General features: G+C 45.4%; 1 protein-coding gene across 3 annotated transcripts in view; it reads left to right on the top strand.

The window, feature by feature from the left end:
* PTPN22 (protein tyrosine phosphatase non-receptor type 22) overlaps positions 1-19790 on the top strand; it is a 386022-nt gene that overhangs the window by 347085 nt on the left and 19147 nt on the right. For all 3 annotated transcript variants that reach the window (XM_063955409.1, XM_063955411.1, XM_063955410.1), the window contains 2 exons: positions 9549-9632; positions 12982-13091. In XM_063955409.1, coding sequence (XP_063811479.1) covers positions 9549-9632; positions 12982-13091 — 194 coding nt within the window. The remainder of the gene's footprint in view (positions 1-9548; positions 9633-12981; positions 13092-19790) is intronic.

Here is a 19790-nt window from a genome sequence, read left to right as displayed (position 1 = left end):
CAATGCCGGTTGTACCCAACCTCGGGCTCCTGTGTAACCGTTATTTACTGAGAGCGTGTGGGAGTATGCTACCCCTCCCAGTAAATATCAGTTGTTGGAGATTTCCTGAGTGACCAGCGAAACTCCCTTAAAATAAAAAACTGTTACACAAATCACGTTAAGTGTACAATTAGCGTCTATGATCCCGCAATTTGAGTGGGAATCAAGGTGAACTAACTAATGCACACAGTAACGTGCGGTACAGTCGCACTGCGTATAAGTAACTATTACTTATCCGCCGAACGACCAGCGGAATCGATTGTTTAGGCTGCGAAACCTCAGCCGGAGCGTGTTCTCAAAATGGGCCTATATGGGTATCTCGCCAACCCCCCGGGGCTGCGATATCTCTCTGCTGACCTCTCAGGCCGCAGTATTCAGAGCTTCACCGACCTGCTGGTCTGTGGCAAACTTGCTACCTTGCTCCTTTGTACTCTTATCAATGTTAATGTGAGCAAGCCAATCTCACGCCACCAACTTCACTGGTGTCCTCCCCTTGGGATCCCGGATTCCGAATTCCCTTGGGTCCAAAACCTTTATTGTTTGCACACTCACTCTTGCTCACTCATATACACTTCGATTTTTCTGTACAGAAAATTACTTTCATTCAGGTAAAACAGGCTAATCCCAGAGGTGATGCAATAAGAGAAGGATCTTTTAAACTAAAATATTGGAAACTGAACAAATTTGTGCTATTATCGCGTGGCTACCGTATCGCCTAATCTAAAACAATGCTAACGTGTGATTTGTATTTAGTGGGCGTATATGTACGCACGTTGCGTAAACACGCCACGTGTGTAGGCCTTTGCGTTGCGTACGCAGTCCCGTACGCTGTCCGAGACACGTGTACAAAGGCCAGATACGCCCGCAGTAACACAAATAACACGTTTCTATAAATGTAAACGATATTTAACTATAATCGCTTACTAACACCACACAGTATCTCCTGTATAAACCTTTATAACTGGGTCAGGCTGCGTGTGTGTTTTACAATTACTCCCTTAAATATTACTCTTTACTTTTAACTAAAATAGCAACAAATTTTCTCAGCACGTGATCAATGCTAATGGCAAACAAGAGGGTAGATTTGCGAAATACACAAAATACAGGTCTAAATTAATCTAGTAATCAATGCTTCTAATAGTATGATTCATATTGGATAGCTATCTTGCAGAACATACATTGATATAAACGCACACACATAATTATATTATATCTATGTACCATTCACTGGTCTCCTGAGACTCATTTACTCATTAAGTGCTACTAATTTGCATATGAATGTGCTTTTGACTGTCTGTGAAGGTGGTTTTTCACTGCCAGGAAAAAGCGGTCCACACAGGTTAATTTGCATTTCAATGGCTATCTTACAACAAGCAGAGTTTAACTGAATCCTAGAGATAAAGAAAAAAAAATTGTTTATATCTGTATGTGGTTCTTACATGACGTATTCATCTTACTATTAACTTTTATTAAGCCCCATCTGAATCTATTTGTAATTGACTATGGCATGGGTTAAATAAATGCATTGGTAACTCATAAATGGTGATTTATTTTTGACCAAGGACGGCTGATTATTCGGGCAGTGAAAATCAGCCATTTAGAAAAAATTACCTTCCCAAAATGGCCGCTGCTCCTCCCCCTTCCACATCCATAAGGGTTACACAAAATGGTGGACAGGCCATGTGGTTAGTCCAAAATGGAGGACAAACCATGCGGCTTCCTTTGTCACTAAGAAATCACACATCATGCGAGCCCCTGAAGTTATTTTACCTTGTTTTGCAACAGTATGATCAGATATGCAGAGTACAGGTTTATGCTTATATTGTGTGCGCATTTGGCGCAAAACAGAAATTTACAGATTTAAAATCCAATAGCTTTACGTTCTTACCTTTCGGATCCCACCAGCATCCCTTCAAACCAAGCGGAGCAGACGCTTATCTAATCAGCACTAATGTATCCCCGACCACAAAACGGCTAACGGGGATACTACCTTCCCGCCCTTTGCTGATAGATAAAAGTCTGCCTTGTCCTGCTAGGCTGCGGATATGAGGAGAACCGGACGATTGCCCCAATTGATAATGTCAATTATTATCTTTAAACATAAAGCTATACACTATTACAGACTGAGTACGCTATTTGCGTACTGAGTACCGTAGGGGTACGTACTTAGCGTAACAGACGCTAGGCCGTGGGTGCGACACACGAGCGACACGTACGCTCACGGATTCACGCTCTCTATCAAGCACGCTATAGGCGTACCGAGTACTGTACTGCTACGCTATTGGCGTAGCGGACGCTGCGCCGTGAGAGTGAGACACGAGCGGCGCAGACGCTCACAGAATGATACGCAGTAAACCTTATTAATAAAACACAGTAAGAATATGCTTATTCTCTAAACCTTAGTAGTCAGATACTACAATGATGTAACGCTTAAAAACCTTAACAATGTGTGTGCTGTTTGAGCGATTGAGACGATAAGAAAAGCCCTTTGCAGTAAACAGTGAAAACACAAGACCTGGTTTGGATTTAAAAACCACAGCAGCTCTAACACCGCCGTGGACGGTTTAGAGAAAAAGGGAAACACAATACAAGTTATACACTACAAACTAACAGAAATCTAAACAGAATAACAGAAAATAATGTGAACAATGGCGAACAATTGCAAACAAGAGCGAACAAATGAGAACATAAATGGCGAACAAAATGGCTACAGAGAATAATACATACGTGGGGATGATTCGCAAGCGCGACCTGGATCCAGTCCTCAGCATTCAGGGAGAAAGCCTTCAGAGAGAGTGAGGCTGGCCAGGCAATGGTGGTCTTTATATGGCACAACATACATTCACAATACAATGGTACCTTGTATCTCATTGTTCATTGGACACAGGGATGTGTCTCTACATTATAGCAAAGGTCATAGGTGGATTTGAACAGGTGGGCTGTGTCTTTCCCCAACTGCTCTGGTGGGAGGTATCCTCAGGATTCCCGCCGCATGTGTAATTTACAGCAAATACAGTTAATGTTCATAAACTACATTTGTACATAACTATACGCAGGAGCGAGCGATCCTTTCCTAACTAGCATCGGAATGTTACCCTTAGAATACCCTACAGCTGGATACTAGACACCACCTTTCAACCTTTGTCTGACCCTTCCTATCATGTAAAGAGGAATCCCTCTGTCCAGGAACAGTTTAAACTAAACATACTCGCTGACATTGTCTAGGGGAATATTACCTACAAAACACACTATATGGGTTAAATATGCTACGATCGAGTCGCACGCTAGACGCTCACAAACTCTACCGTAAATGTGCATACCACGCGCGTGATCGCCGGAGCGATATTTACGCAAATTGCGGATGTGCACGCACGGCAGAGTGTGTGAACGCGCAGCGGGCATGTGCATGAGGGGTTAGTACAAGGCATATGCATCATGATATTTTTCGACTTTGACAGTTACGAAGAGTGATCAGATGAATTGCAATTATTTGCAAAGTCCCTCTTTGCCTTGACAATGACCTTAGGGCCTAATTCAGATGTGATCGCATGATGGGCAATTATCGAACGACTGTGCACGCGTATGGGTCGCCAGGCGCAAGGCCAAACTGCGAAAGAATGGTGTGAAAATTTTGATCGCTAGGCGTACGCAGGCTGATTGACAGGAAGGAGACGTTTGGGGGTGGTAACTGGCTGTTTTCTGTTAGTGTCAGGAAAAACGCAGACGATCCCAAGCATTTTCTGGGAGAGTGTGTGACGTCAGCTCTGGCCCGTTCAGCCTGATTTGTTCGCACTGTAGGGCGTAAGTACTGGGTTACGGACAGACTGGAAAAATCATTAGAGGGTGAGTGAGTTGCAAATGGATCTGCAGATGTCTGCTGTCTGGCGACGTTTTGGCTTGGCGTACGCATGCATTTGCACACTTGCATGGGGTGGGTTTTCACTATTTATGGGTGGTGGCAGAGCGATCAGGTCTGAATTAGGCCCTTAATCCCAAAAACAACATTTCCATTGCATTTCAGCCCTGCCACAAAAGGTCCAGCTGACATGTCAGTGATTCTCTCGTTAACACAGGTGAAAGTGTTGATGAGGACAAAGTTGGAGATCACTCTGTCATGCTGATTGAGTTAGAATAACAGACTGGGAGCTTTAAAAGAAGGGTGGTGCTTAAAATAATTGTTCTTTCTCTGTTAACCATGGTTACCTGCAAGGAAATACGTGCAGTCATCATTGCTTTGCACAAAAACGGCTTCACGGGCAAGGATATTGCTGCTAGTAAGATTGCACCTAAATCAACCATTTATCAGATCATCAAGAACTTCAAGGAAAGAGGTTTAATAGTTGTGAAGAAGGCTTCAGGGCGCCCAAGAATGTTCAGCAAGGGCCAGGACCGTCTCCTAAACTTGATTCAGTTGCAGGATCAGGGCACCACCAGTGCAGAGCTTGCACAGGAATGGAAGCAGGCAGGTGTGCCTGCTTTTGGAGGATGGCCTAGTGTCAAGAAGGGCAGCAGAGAAACAACTTCTCTCCAAGAAAAACATCAGGGACAGACTGTTATTCTGCAAAAGGTACAGGGATTGGACTAATGAGGACTGGGGTAAAGTAATTTTCTCTGATGAATCCCCTTTCAGATTGTTTGGGGCATCTGGAAAAACATTTGTCTGGAGAAGGGAAGGTGAGCACTACCATCAGTCCTTTATCATGCCAACAGTAAAGCATCCTGAGACCATTCATGTGTGGGGTTGCTTCTCAGCCAAGGGAGTTGTCTCACTCACAATTTTGCCTAAGAATACATCCATGAATAAAGAATGGTACCAAAACATCCTCCAAGAGCAACTTCTCCAAACCATCCAGAACAGATTGGTGACGAACAGTGCCTTTTCCAGCATGATGGAGCACCTTGCCATAAGGCAAAAGTGATAACTAACAGAACATCAAAATTTTGGGTCCATGGCCGGGTAACTACCCAGACCTTAATCCCATTGAGAACTTGTGGTCAATCCTCAAGAGGCGGATGGACTAACAAAAACCCACAAATTCTGACAAACGGCCATCAGTCAGTATGTGGCCCAGAAGTTGATTGACAGCATGCCAGGGCATATTGGAGAGGTCTTGAAAAAGAAAGGTCAATACTGCTAATATTAACTCTTTGCATAAACTTAATGTGATTGTCAATAGAAGCCTTTAACACTTATGAAATCCTTATAATTTTACTTCAGTATACCATAGTACAATGGTTCCCAAACTTTTTTTAATCATGGCACCCTAGAGTATCAGAATTTTTCTTACGGCACCCCTAGGCCAAAAGTTTCTTATTGAGCAATTTAGAAATAAATATTAAATTAAGTAAATTGTGTTTATATGTCATCCTTAAGTTTAATTGTGTGTTCAGAGAAAGGATTCACTACTGTTTGTGCACATATTTTATGATTGACAGCAGTGCCGTAACTAGGCATTTTAGCGCTGTGTGCAAGAAACGGCATTGGCGTCCCCCCATGCAAGATAGGGGCAGTGCGCGCCTACGGCGTGCAAAAAATATATAGGGCGTGGCTTCATGGGGAAGGGGCGTGGTCACAAATTAATACCAATTCATACTACGATGCACAGTAGTCTCCATTATTCAAATTACGCTGCACAGTAGCGCCACTACACCAGGTAGAGCCCCTTTTACACATTACAGCAGACAGTCCCCCATTTTACACATTATGGCAGACAGCGTCCCCTTTTTACACATTACGGCAGACAGCGTCCCCCTTTTTACATATTACGGCAGACAGCGTCCCCTTTTTTACACATTACAGCAGACAGCGTCCCCTTTTTACACATTACGGCAGAGAGCGTCCCCTTTTTACATATTATGGCAGACAGCGTCCCCTTTTTTACACATTACGGCAGACATCGTCCCCATTTTTACACATTACAGCAGACAGCGTCCCCCTTTTTACACATTACAGCAGACAGCGTCCCCCTTTTTACACATTATGGCAGACAGCGTCCTCTTTTTACACATTATGGCAGACAGCATCCGCCTTTTTACACATTACGGCAGACAGCATCCCCTTTTTACACATTATGGCAGACAGCGTCCCCCTTTTTCAGAATAGAGAAATAGAGAGAGAGAGATACTTACCATCGCTCCTGGTGCTGGCAGATCCCTCGTGCAGGCAGGGGAGAAGGAGTAGGAGTGAGGTGGACTGGAGCCACAGCAACGCTATGTAATTGGTAGAGGCGCCGCTGCAGCAGTCCCCTCTCCTTCAGTATTGGCTGCCCGCCGCCGCGTGAATGCTGGGATGAAGGAAGCGCATCCCAGCTTTCACAGCAGCGCCGGGCAGCCAATACGGAAGGAGAGGGGACTGCTGCAGGGGCGCCTCTACCAATTACATAGCGCTGCTGCGGCTCCAGTCCCCCTTCCTCCTCCTCCTTCTCCGCTGCCTCCGGTGCTGCTGCTCTCCTCCCCAGCGCGGTGCACACAGCTGAGGCGGCATTTAATGAGTCAATTTGACTCATTACATGCCGCTGGCCGTTGCGCCCAGGGCCGTCTTTTCGTATGGGCTCAATGGGCTCTTGCCCAAGGGCCCCAGGAGTATAAGGGTCCTAGGCTGATAGCTGAGGGCCCCCTCTTTCCAGGGGCACCAGATTTTTGAAAATCGGCCATGGGGAACCGGAGATATCCGACTTGAAAGCAGTGGTCCCCATCCAAACCTGTTAATTGCTCTTCCTAGCCAGATATCTCGGGTTCTGTCTGGCTTAGAGTTTTTCTGAGTATAATCCTAAAGCTGGGACTCTCCCCTTTTGGTGTACACTGGCAACTTGTCTGTACTATGCCCAGAACCAGAGATATCAGCCTTCAAGGAGCTGGTCACTGCTCCAGCTCCACACGCCTAATATGCAGTTTTAGAATTTCATTGGTGAATTGCTCTGGTCCTGAACTTTGATCCCCAAGTCCCCAGAACCTCCTGAAAGGTGAGACTCTCTAGTTTTTTTTAATCCTATTCAAAGCTAAGAAATAAATTTTCAGGAACTTGAGATATCTGCAGTCAAGCAAGCTGCCCTCCCACCAGAAATTGATAAATATTAAGCCCACTCCACTATCCACCCCTCCCCTACGTATTAAACACCCCTTATCTCCCTGGAAGTCATGTACTAGGGCTTCTTCATTCATCCCAATGCCCCCTTCTACAGTTTAGCCCCCTCTGCACAGTAAAGGAGTAATTAGTAGAAATTACTGCTCCAGGTCATACATGCTGAGTGGAAGATAGAACACCTACTACCGCACTCGGTACATCAAAGCTGCCGCTGAAGCACCCCCGACCCCTACTGCTAGAGGATGGGTAGGGGTCCCAGTGCATTGCTGTGCCCAGGGGCCTACACTGCTGTTAAGACGGCCCTGGTTGCGCCCTCAGGGCAACTGCGCTGTGTGCCAGGCACACCTGGCACACACGTAGTTACGGCCCTGATTGACAGCCAGCAGCACTAGTTTTGCCTATTACATTGACCATAATCAATTTGAATTATTATTATTATTATTATTACATTTTATTTATAAGGCGCCTCAAGTGTTTTGCAGCGCCATACAAAGGACAATACAGGGAGACAAAACTTAGCAATACAGTAAATAAATAACAAAAATAGAGTACAGGTAACAAAGAGCACCACAATTCTCAAAACATAATACAGTTAAGATGTAAGTAGCGAGGGAGTAATCACCGTACTACTTGGGGCTAGCGGCCATAGATAGAGTTGAGCCTTTACCAGCAGTAGAAAAAGTGGGTAAAGATGGTCTCTGAGTAGGAGAGAGCTGCGAGTGAAATGTTTTGAGAAGAGTGCTTTGACAACAAGAGGAAAGAGGGCCCTGCTCTGAAGAGCTAACAATCTAGTGGGAAGGGGCGACAGACAGATGACATGAGGTGCAAGCAAGCCGAAGGTAGCCTGATGGCAGTATGTAAGCAAAGCAGAGATGGTCCTGGACCACCAATACTAGGCACCCCTGCATGTGTCCTGAGGCACCACAGGGTGCCACGGAACACAGTTTGAGAGCCACTGCCTTAGTAACATCTGACATAAAGGTCTAAAAACACTGAAGCAGTGAATACTTGTGTCATTCTCAAAACTGTAGTATCACATGTAATAATAAAGACAGTCACAATTGCTCTCATGACTTCGGACATTACCGCTCACTCACATGAGCTATGATGCAGTAGAGGTTGAATGGAGTAATTTTTGGGGGAATAATATTAAAATTGTAATAAATTAAGGGGTGGTCCTAAAGTAATTTTAAATTGGATTTTAATGACCTTTTCTGTGTCCCCATATGGATTTCTATATGGACCGGCAATAAATGGACTATAAAAATAAAATAAAAAGTTTTACACGTGTCCACTTGAATGGACAACATGCATTTGCAACTTTAAAAATTGCCCTTTTATCATGCAACAGTATTTTTTTCCCCAAGTTATTTTTATTACGTTTTAGCATTTCAGGGGTATCCTATTTGCCACATTAATTTTTTGCATGTAAAAAAGAGGCTTTTATCACAATGGCCGATTATCAGACAGTCGAATTATATAGTAGCCCATTTTTTCAGTGCAAATAATTACCCTTTTTCATGCGCAAACATGTAGGGTCAGCAAAAAGCCGTTGACCTATGTGTTTTCACTACACTGATTCACAAAATAAAGTGCTTCTTATCAGGAATGCAAAACTAAACCTCTGAAAAGTTCTGGCATAGGAGCTAATAGAATATCCCCAAACGAGTGAGTTAGCCATGGTAAATTGCCGTGGCTAATTGGATAATGCCCATAGTAGTACAAAACGTTGTGTAATCAAAATGTGGCATATATAAAAATAAATCACGTGTAATGAGACAGAAGGTACGAAAAAAGTTAGGCCGAATACATGTGAAAGCATATCAAGCGGGATGATGTAATCGGCAAGTAATATAGAATGAAACAACAATATTGTAGATTGCATACATAGAACCTCAAGTTTTATATTGAAAAAGAAAAATAGGGCAAATTGAACAAGAAAAAAAAGAAAGAAGAAAAGCAAGGAGAAAGAAAAGGAAGTAGAAAGAACAGAAGGGAAGATGAAGGGACATGTCATTGTGGACCAAACTGAAAGGGGCAAAAACAGAAATCAGGCCCATAGTCAGATACTAACGTATAATTTTATAGACAGTCCTGACTAAAGAGTCTGGATACTTTTAGATAATCTACCCCCCCCCCCCTTTTATGTACTTGCGCTATCCACATGTACCACATAGCATATTCAGTTCCACTCAGTACTGCATAACAGAAGCGCTCTATTCAGCCTCTTACACAGATTGAGTCCTCCTACAGCAGTTGACGCACAGCATGGTCTGTCTCCTGGTTGGCCTCATGTCAGACAGAAAATGGGCAATCCCTTTAATTACATGCGTTCAATTATCAAAATATAATTTTTGGATGTATGACTCTTTGATAGCTTGCAGTGACGTGAACTAGCAACTAAACTAAGGCTTCTATATTGTAGAAAAAACAAGGGACAGATCACCTTCTCCGCCACCTTTACCAGAAAGAACTGAGGATTCTTATGTTATTGCTGAAGAAGCTAGTGGTGAGTATAAAATCACAGAAATACCATATTATCAATTGCACTATGGGAAAAAACTGCTTTATAAAAATCTCTGAATGAGACTGAAATTTGTCTTTCTTTTATTTTGTCTTAGGAATTTTGCATTTAGTACATCTATGCTACATGCACTAATCAAATTGGTTTCTAACGCTGGCTGATTTTTCTTCTTTAAGGAAACCCATCACATTGGGTCTGATGCTGAGATGTTTGTTTGTGCAGTGTATCTTGCATGTGTTCATCCTGTGTATGGTCCGCAGTCATGCATACAAAAGTATGGGTGATACAGCCTTTCAGTTTGGCTGTAATAGGGGGAAATGTACTGAGCCTCGGAGAATGATCAAAGTGGAGATACCCTACCAACCAATTAGCTCCCAACTGTCATAGGCTGTGTTTGAAAAATGACAGTTAGGATCTGATTGGTTGGTAGTTTATCTCTCTCCACTTTATCACTCTCAAAGGCTTAGTACATCTGCCCCATACACAACTATCATCTATGCAGAGTTGGACAGAGATATACTGTGCCTGTTTCCAGGTTTACCGTATTCACCAATTATAGCCTGATGAAAAGTGAGAACTGATGATGACGATGATGAGCAGCAAAACAAGTGTCTGGATAATGCAAATATACATATTTATACTACTAGAGACAATGGAGGCTCCTGTCTCCAGGGTGCCAGCCCTGAGTAGCTCCTCCCCCATTGCTCCAGGCAGTGACTGCAATATTCGTCCCACTTGTAATAATGGCCCCAGAGGGTACTGTCACACAGAGACAGATCCCTGATCGTACCCTGCAAAACACAGCCACCCACATCACTGTGCAAAGTCTGCAGCTACGGGTAGGGGAATAAGCTGCGAGCTGCAGCAATCATCCAGAGGGCAGGGCCCCCTACAGTGGTCCTACCCCCCGCAATGCTCTGTGAATGGTGACCAGCTGCTGGTGTATGGTAGAGGTGAAAGGAACAGGTATGAGGTCCAACAAGGATGAGAGCCAGGATGTGCAGTCGGTGGAGGTTCCTCCTCTTTGAATCTCCGCAGTCACCCAGCATTCATCCGGTGTTTCTGCAAACAGTGCTTGGGAGACTAGGGCCTGTGCTGTGCTATCCACAGCCCGCTCCACCCTAGCAAAACCCGTCAGACCCAGGACGGCAGTAAGGAGAGAGGGTGCAGCACCAGTAGGAGAGGGAGAAGTCAGAAGGTGTATCCCTCCATAAACAGCCCACCTACGTGACCTGGTGCCAGCCCAGAGGCAGCAGAGGCTAGTTAATAGGGGTGTCTTTGGTGTTTAATCACTTTGATATCATTTAAGCAAAACCAGGTGATCCTATTTTAAAAGATTAATAAAAACTTCCACAAAATAATAAGAAAAACAATATTCACACCAAGTAGTAGATTTTTCATCTAACGCTGAATTTTGGTTAATATTTCAGCATAATAAGCCATGTGAATGTAAGTCAGTAGGTCAAGAGTGAACTTTTGTTTTTGGTTGGCCGCTTGGGGTATACAGCAGATTTGTACTGTTAAACAGCCAAGCTTTACGTGTACAAGATGTGTGTGGTTGTCTGTATATGCACATACATCCCTATTGCATTACGGCGATAAGAAATTAATTATTGCCCGCATGTATTAAAAACACCAGCAGGGACAAGGGCTGGGAAAGGAGCCCATACATGTGGTGTAGTAGAAGTAAAGGGTCTGTTAATGTGATCCCTTCACTTCCCACTCAGTGGTACTGTGGAGAGTGCTGGGGAGCCAGAACTTTCTGCTATCTGTAGCCCATAAGGTACAGCGGCTAACGCCATTTGAATATAACAGAGTGCTGGTTTTGCAAGCAAAAACATGGGGACCTGAGCAGATACATTCATTGGATACTGTAAATGGGTGGATAGCCCCTAAAATGTATTTTTGTGTAGATACTGCAAATTGACTTTAGTAAACAGGCCCAATAGAAACATATTCACATTCTATTCTAGTGTGTTTGCACGTGTATGTTTGTATATACAGATGGGTAGTTTTATATATATATATATATATATATGTACCATGTTTATTTTCCTTTTTTGGGGGGACGGGGAAGGCAAACACTAGCTTGCCTCAGGGCGACTGGGCTGAATTTATGCAAAGTAATGCTGACAATTTGCGTTCAACACTGGATCAGGCCCATTGTGTGATTCCCAAAGCATAACAATGCAACACAAGTATCAATCACCTGCAGAAGAAACACACATGGCTGAATACTGAAGCACTAAGGCCAGATACACACCAGAACGATGGGCAATGGGACCCTTCATTGGCAGGTGCCTACACACTTGCACGATACAGGGAACGACGGCGCGATCTAACATTGCATCCATAGCGATATCTTCTGGTTGATGTGCAGCATGGCTGACCGGAAGAAATAACGGCCCTCATTCCAAGTTGATCGCTAGCTGCTTTCGTTCGCAGCGCGGCGATCAGGCTAAAAATCGGCAGTTCTGCGCATGCATATGGTACGCAGTGCACATGCGCAAAGTACTTTCACACAAAACTATGCAGTTTCACACAAGGTCTAGCGGCGCTTTTCAGTCACACTGCTGATCAGTGAGTGATTGACAGGAAAGGGGCGTTTCTGGGTGGTAACTGTCCATTTTCCGGGAGTGTGCTAAATAATGCAGGCGTGTCAGATAAAAACGCAGGCATGCCTGGAAAAACGGGGGAGTGGCTGGCCGATCGCAGGGCGTGTTTGTGACGTCAAAACAGGAACTAAACAGACTGAAGGTATCACTAGGTAGGAGTAGGTTTGAAGCTACTCAGAAACTGCTTGGAAAAATGTCAGCACTATTCTGCTAATCTTTCGTTCGCTATTCTGCTAAGCTAAGATACACTCCCAGAGGGTGGCGGCCTAGCGTTTGCACTGCGTGTGTGTGTGTGTGTTTTTGTTGTCACTTGGTGACAGCTTTCAGTTTCACTGTGCCTGTATGACCTGGCTAGAATATCCCCAGTGATTACTCCAGGAAAGAGGTAGGTTAAGCCTTTCTGCTCTTGGCCAGTGTTGCCGAGGCAGCTGAGTATCAACAGTTTATTAATAAATCATAGCGATAGGTGAATTTCTAACATAGCAATTAATGGAGATAGAAATGAACTCTATGACCATGTCTTTGTAAACATTCCTAATTTCCTATATGCATAACTAAACCATGCATTATGCTGTAGATATCTGTTTTTTTAGTAGATATAACTGATTAGCAAAATGTTTTATTAGAGATTGGTGTGTAGAAAAGTATTGCATTTAAAAATAATTAACACTTTTATTTGTGACTGTTAATTAGACTCTGAACAGTCTCTGATTTTTTAGGTGTAAAAAACGTTGTTTTCGAAATGCCGCTGACTTTACAACCCAATGATGTAGGAACAAGTGGCTCTTTGTCATCTGAAGAACCTGACAAACAAATGACAAGGAAAAAGGTAAATTATTCTGTTAGGTGGTGACATAATGGTATTAAGGGGCAGATTTATTAAGCCTGAAGTGATAAAGAGGAAGGTGATAACGCACCAGCCAATCAGCTCCTAACTTCCATGTTACAGTCTGGGTTTGAAAAATGACAGGAGCTGACTGGCTTGTACTTTATCACCTTCCACTTTATCACTTTACCAGGCTTAATAAATCTGCCCCTAAGTGACATGTGAGATATCGATGTGTCCTCATACATCTAGCCTCAATAAACCACGCAATGCCAGATGCCTGGCATGAGTGAGCTGCCAGGCCCCGTACACGCCCGCTGCATAGTAGCACTTCGTGTAGTGATTCAGAGACTCAGCCGCACACAGATATACAGGTTGAGTATCCAATATCCAAATATTCCGAAATACGGAATATTCCGAAATACGGACATTTTTGACTGAGAGTGAGATAGTGAAAACTTTGTTTTATGATGGCTCAATGTACACAAACTATGTTTAATACACAAAGTTATTAAAAAATATTGTATTAAATGACCTTCAGGCTGTGTGTATAAGGTGTATATGGAACATAAATGAATTGTGTGAATGTAGACACACTTTGTTTAATGCACAAAGTTATAAAAAATATTGGCTAAAATGACCTTCAGGCTGTGTGTATAAGGTGTATATGAAACAAATGCATTCTGTGCTTAGACTTGGGTCCCATCACCATGACATCTCATTATGGTATGCAATTATTCCAAACTACGGAAAAATCCCATATCCAAAATACCTCTGGTCCCAAGCATTTTGGATAAGGGATACTCAACCTGTACAAGTGTTGTATGTCAAATTAATGAACGCAGTCTTCTGGTGCATTCTAGTTGCATCGCATTGCGACTAAGGGGGTCATTCCGAGTTGATTGCTCGCTGGCTAGTTTTAGCAGCCGTGCAAACGCTATGCCGCCGCCCACTGGGGAGTGTATTTTAGCTTAGCAGAAGTGCGAACGCATGTGCAGCCGTGCTCTGCAAAAACAGTTTGTGAAGTTTCAGAGTAGCTCTGAACCTACTCAGCGCCTGCGATCACTTCAGCCTATTCTTGTCCGGATTTGACGTCATACACCCACCCAGCGAACGCCCAGACACTAGGGATGTGCACTTGAAATTTTTCGGGTTTTGTGTTTTGGTTTTGGGTTCGGTTCCGCGGCCGTGTTTTGGGTTCGACCGCGTTTTGGCAAAACCTCACCGAATTTTTTTTGTCGGATTCGGGTGTGTTTTGGATTCGGATGTTTTTTCAAAAAACCCTAAAAAACAGCTTAAATCATAGAATTTGGGGGTCATTTTGATCCCAAAGTATTATTAACCTCAAACACCATAATTTCCACTCATTTTCAGTCTATTCTGAATACCTCACACCTCACAATATTATTTTTAGTCCTAAAATTTGCACCGAGGTCGCTGGATGACTAAGCTAAGCGACCCTAGTGGCCGACACAAACACCTGGCCCATCTAGGAGTGGCACTGCAGTGTCACACAGGATGGCCCTTCCAAAAAACCCTCCCCAAACAGCACATGACGCAAAGAAAAAAAGAGGCGCAATGAGGTAGCTGTGTGAGTAAGCTAAGCGACCCTAGTGGCCGACACAAACACCTGGCCCATCTAGGAGTGGCACTGCAGTGTCACGCAGGATGGCCCTTCCAAAAAACACTCCCCAAACAGCACATGACGCAAAGAAGAAAAAAAGAGGCGCAATGAGGTAGCTGTGTGAGTAAGCTAAGCGACCCTAGTGGCCGACACAAACACCTGGCCCATCTAGGAGTGGCACTGCAGTGTCACGCAGGATGGCCCTTCCAAAAAACACTCCCCAAACAGCACATGACGCAAAGAAGAAAAAAAGAGGCGCAATGAGGTAGCTGTGTGAGTAAGATAAGCGACCCTAGTGGCCGACACAAACACCTGGCCCATCTAGGAGTGGCACTGCAGTGTCACGCAGGATGGCCCTTCCAAAAAACACTCCCCAAACAGCACATGACGCAAAGAAGAAAAAAAGAGGCGCAATGAGGTAGCTGTGTGAGTAAGATAAGCGACCCTAGTGGCCGACACAAACACCTGGCCCATCTAGGAGTGGCACTGCAGTGTCACGCAGGATGGCCCTTCCAAAAAACACTCCCCAAACAGCACATGACGCAAAGAAGAAAAAAAGAGGCGCAATGAGGTAGCTGTGTGAGTAAGCTAAGCGACCCTAGTGGCCGACACAAACACCTTGCCCATCTAGGAGTGGCACTGCAGTGTCACGCAGGATGGCCCTTCCAAAAAACACTCCCCAAACAGCACATGACGCAAAGAAGAAAAAAAGAGGCGCAATGAGGTAGCTGTGTGAGTAAGCTAAGCGACCCTAGTGTCCGACACAAACACCTGGCCCATCTAGGAGTGGCACTGCAGTGTCACGCAGGATGGCCCTTCCAAAAAACACTCCCCAAACAGCACATGAAGCAAAGAAGAAAAAAAGAGGCGCAATGAGGTAGCTGTGTGAGTAAGATAAGCGACCCTAGTGGCCGACACAAACACCTGGCCCATCTAGGAGTGGCACTGCAGTGTCACGCAGGATGGCCCTTCCAAAAAACACTCCCCAAACAGCACATGACGCAATGAAGAAAAAAAGAGGCGCAATGAGGTAGCTGTGTGAGTAAGATAAGCGACCCTAGTGGCCGACACAAACACCTGGCCCATCTAGGAGTGGCACTGCAGTGTCACGCAGGATGGCCCTTCCAAAAAACACTCCCCAAACAGCACATGACGCAAAGAAGAAAAAAAGAGGCACAATGAGGTAGCTGTGTGAGTAAGATAAGCGACCCTAGTGGCCGACACAAACACCTGGCCCATCTAGGAGTGGCACTGCAGTGTCACGCAGGATGGCCCTTCCAAAAAACACTCCCCAAACAGCACATGACGCAAAGAAGAAAAAAAGAGGCGCAATGAGGTAGCTGTGTGAGTAAGCTAAGCGACCCTAGTGGCCGACACAAACACCTGGCCCATCTAGGAGTGGCACTGCAGTGTCACGCAGGATGGCCCTTCCAAAAAACACTCCCCAAACAGCACATGACGCAAAGAAGAAGAAAAGAGGCGCAATGAGGTAGCTGTGTGAGTAAGCTAAGCGACCCTAGTGTCCGACACAAACACCTGGCCCATCTAGGAGTGGCACTGTAGTGTCACGCAGGATGGCCCTTCCAAAAAACACTCCCCAAACAGCACATGACGCAAAGAAGAAAAAAAGAGGCGCAATGAGGTAGCTGTGTGAGTAAGATAAGCGACCCTAGTGGCCGACACAAACACCTGGCCCATCTAGGAGTGGCACTGCAGTGTCACGCAGGATGGCCCTTCCAAAAAACACTCCCCAAACAGCACATGACGCAAAGAAGAAAAAAAAGAGGCGCAATGAGGTAGCTGTGTGAGTAAGATAAGCGACCCTAGTGGCCGACACAAACACCTGGCCCATCTAGGAGTGGCACTGCAGTGTCACGCAGGATGGCCCTTCCAAAAAACACTCCCCAAACAGCACATGACGCAAAGAAGAAAAAAGAGGCGCAATGAGGTAGCTGTGTGAGTAAGCTAAGCGACCCTAGTGGCCGACACAAACACCTGGCCCATCTAGGAGTGGCACTGCAGTGTCACGCAGGATGGCCCTTCCAAAAAACACTCCCCAAACAGCACATGACGCAAAGAAGAAAAAAAGAGGCGCAATGAGGTAGCTGTGTGAGTAAGATAAGCGACCCTAGTGGCCGACACAAACACCTGGCCCATCTAGGAGTGGCACTGCAGTGTCACGCAGGATGGCCGTTCCAAAAAACACTCCCCAAACAGCACATGACGCAAAGAAAAATGAAAGAAAAAAGAGGTGCAAGATGGAATTGTCCTTGGGCCCTCCCACCCACCCTTATGTTGTATAAACAGGACATGCACACTTTAACCAACCCATCATTTCAGTGACAGGGTCTGCCACACGACTGTGACTGAAATGACGGGTTGGTTTGGACCCCCACCGAAAAAGAAGCAATTAATCTCTCCTTGCACAAACTGGCTCTACAGAGGCAAGATGTCCACCTCATCATCATCCTCCGATATATCACCGTGTACATCCCGCTCCTCACAGATTATCAATTTGTCCCCACTGGAATCCACCATCTCAGCTCCCTGTGTACTTTGTGGAGGCAATTGCTGCTGGTCAATGTCTCCACGGAGGAATTGATTATAATTCATTTTAATGAACATCATCTTCTCCACATTTTCTGGAAGTAACCTCGTACGCAGATTGCTGACAAGGTGAGCGGCGGCACTAAACACTCTTTCGGAGTACACACTTGTGGGAGGGCAACTTAGGTAGAATAAAGCCAGTTTGTGCAAGGGCCTCCAAATTGCCTCTTTTTCCTGCCAGTATAAGTACGGACTGTCTGACGTGCCTACTTGGATGCGGTCACTCATATAATCCTCCACCATTCTTTCAATGGTGAGAGAATCATATGCAGTGACAGTAGACGACATGTCCGTAATCGTTGTCAGGTCCTTCAGTCCGGACCAGATGTCAGCATCAGCAGTCGCTCCAGACTGCCCTGCATCACCGCCAGCGGGTGGGCTCGGAATTCTGAGCCTTTTCCTCGCACCCCCAGTTGCGGGAGAATGTGAAGGAGGAGATGTTGACACGTCGCGTTCCGCTTGACTTGACAATTTTCTCACCAGCAGGTCTTTGAACCCCAGCAGACTTGTGTCTGCCGGAAAGAGAGATCCAAGGTAGGTTTTAAATCTAGGATCAAGCACGGTGGCCAAAATGTAGTGCTCTGATTTCAACAGATTGACCACCCGTGAATCCTTGTTAAGCGAATTAAGGGCTCCATCCACAAGTCCCACATGCCTAGCGGAATCGCTCCCTTTTAGCTCCTCCTTTAATGCCTCCAGCTTCTTCTGCAAAAGCCTGATGAGGGGAATGACCTGACTCAGGCTGGCAGTGTCTGAACTGACTTCACGTGTGGCAAGTTCAAAAGGTTGCAGAACCTTGCACAACGTTGAAATCATTCTCCACTGCGCTTGAGACAGGTACATTCCACCTCCTATATCATGCTCAATTGTATAGGCTTGAATGGCCTTTTGCTGCTCCTCCAACCTCTGAAGCATATAGAGGGTTGAATTCCACCTCGTTACCACTTCTTGCTTCAGATGATGGCAGGGCAGGTTCAGGCGTTTTTGGTGGTGCTCCAGTCTTCTGTACGTGGTGCCTGTACGCCGAAAGTGTCCCGCAATTCTTCTGGCCACCGACAGCATCTCTTGCACGCCCCTGTCGTTTTTAAAAAAATTCTGCACCACCAAATTCAAGGTATGTGCAAAACATGGGACGTGCTGGAATTTGCCCATATTTAATGCACACACAATATTGCTGGCGTTGTCCGATGCCACAAATCCACAGGAGAGTCCAATTGGGGTAAGCCATTCCGCGATGATCTTCCTCAGTTGCCGTAAGAGGTTTTCAGCTGTGTGCGTATTCTGGAAACCGGTGATACAAAGCGTAGCCTGCCTAGGAAAGAGTTGGCGTTTGCGAGATGCTGCTACTGGTGCCGCCGCTGCTGTTCTTGCGGCGGGAGTCCATACATCTACCCAGTGGGCTGTCACAGTCATATAGTCCTGACCCTGCCCTGCTCCACTTGTCCACATGTCCGTGGTTAAGTGGACATTGGGTACAACTGCATTTTTTAGGACACTGGTGAGTCTTTTTCTGACGTCCGTGTACATTCTCGGTATCGCCTGCCTAGAGAAGTGGAACCTAGATGGTATTTGGTAACGGGGGCACACTACCTCAAGAAATTGTCTAGTTCCCTGTGAACTAACGGCGGATACCGGACGCACGTCTAACACCAACATAGTTGTCAAGGCCTCAGTTATCCGCTTTGCAACAGGATGACTGCTGTGATATTTCATCTTCCTCGCAAAGGACTGTTGGACAGTCAATTGCTTGGTGGAAGTAGTAAAAGTGGGCTTACGACTTCCCCTCTGGGATGACCATCGACTCCCAGCAGCAACAACAGCAGCGCCAGCAGCAGTAGGCGTTACACGCAAGGATGCATCGGAGGAATCCCAGGCAGGAGAGGACTCGTCAGAATTGCCAGTGACATGGCCTGCAGGACTATTGGCAATCCTGGGGAAGGAGGAAATTGACACTGAGGGAGTTGGTGGGGTGGTTTGCGTGAGCTTGGTTACAAGAGGAAGGGATTTACTGGTCAGTGGACTGCTTCCGCTGTCGCCCAAAGTTTTTGAACTTGTCACTGACTTATTATGAATGCGCTGCAGGTGACGTATAAGGGAGGATGTTCCGAGGTGGTTAACGTCCTTACCCCTACTTATTACAGCTTGACAAAGGCAACACACGGCTTGACAAATGTTGTCCGCATTTCTGGTGAAATACTTCCACACCGAAGAGCTGATTTTTTTGGTATTTTCACCAGGCATGTCAACGGCCCTATTCCTCCCACGGACAACAGGTGTCTCCCCGGGTGCCTGACTTAAACAAACCACCTCACCATCAGAATCCTCCTTGTCAATTTCCTCCCCAGCGCCAGCAACACCCATATCCTCCTCATCCTGGTGTACTTCAACACTGACATCTTCAATCTGACTATCAGGAACTGGACTGCGAGTGCTCCTTCCAGCACTTGCAGGGGGCGTGCAAATGGTGGAAG

This window comes from Pseudophryne corroboree, chromosome 2 (assembly GCF_028390025.1).
Source record: "Pseudophryne corroboree isolate aPseCor3 chromosome 2, aPseCor3.hap2, whole genome shotgun sequence".
NCBI classification, from domain to species: domain Eukaryota; kingdom Metazoa; phylum Chordata; class Amphibia; order Anura; family Myobatrachidae; genus Pseudophryne; species Pseudophryne corroboree.
Note: the sequence above shows the minus strand (reverse complement) of the source record. Positions and strands in the feature narration are given on the sequence as shown.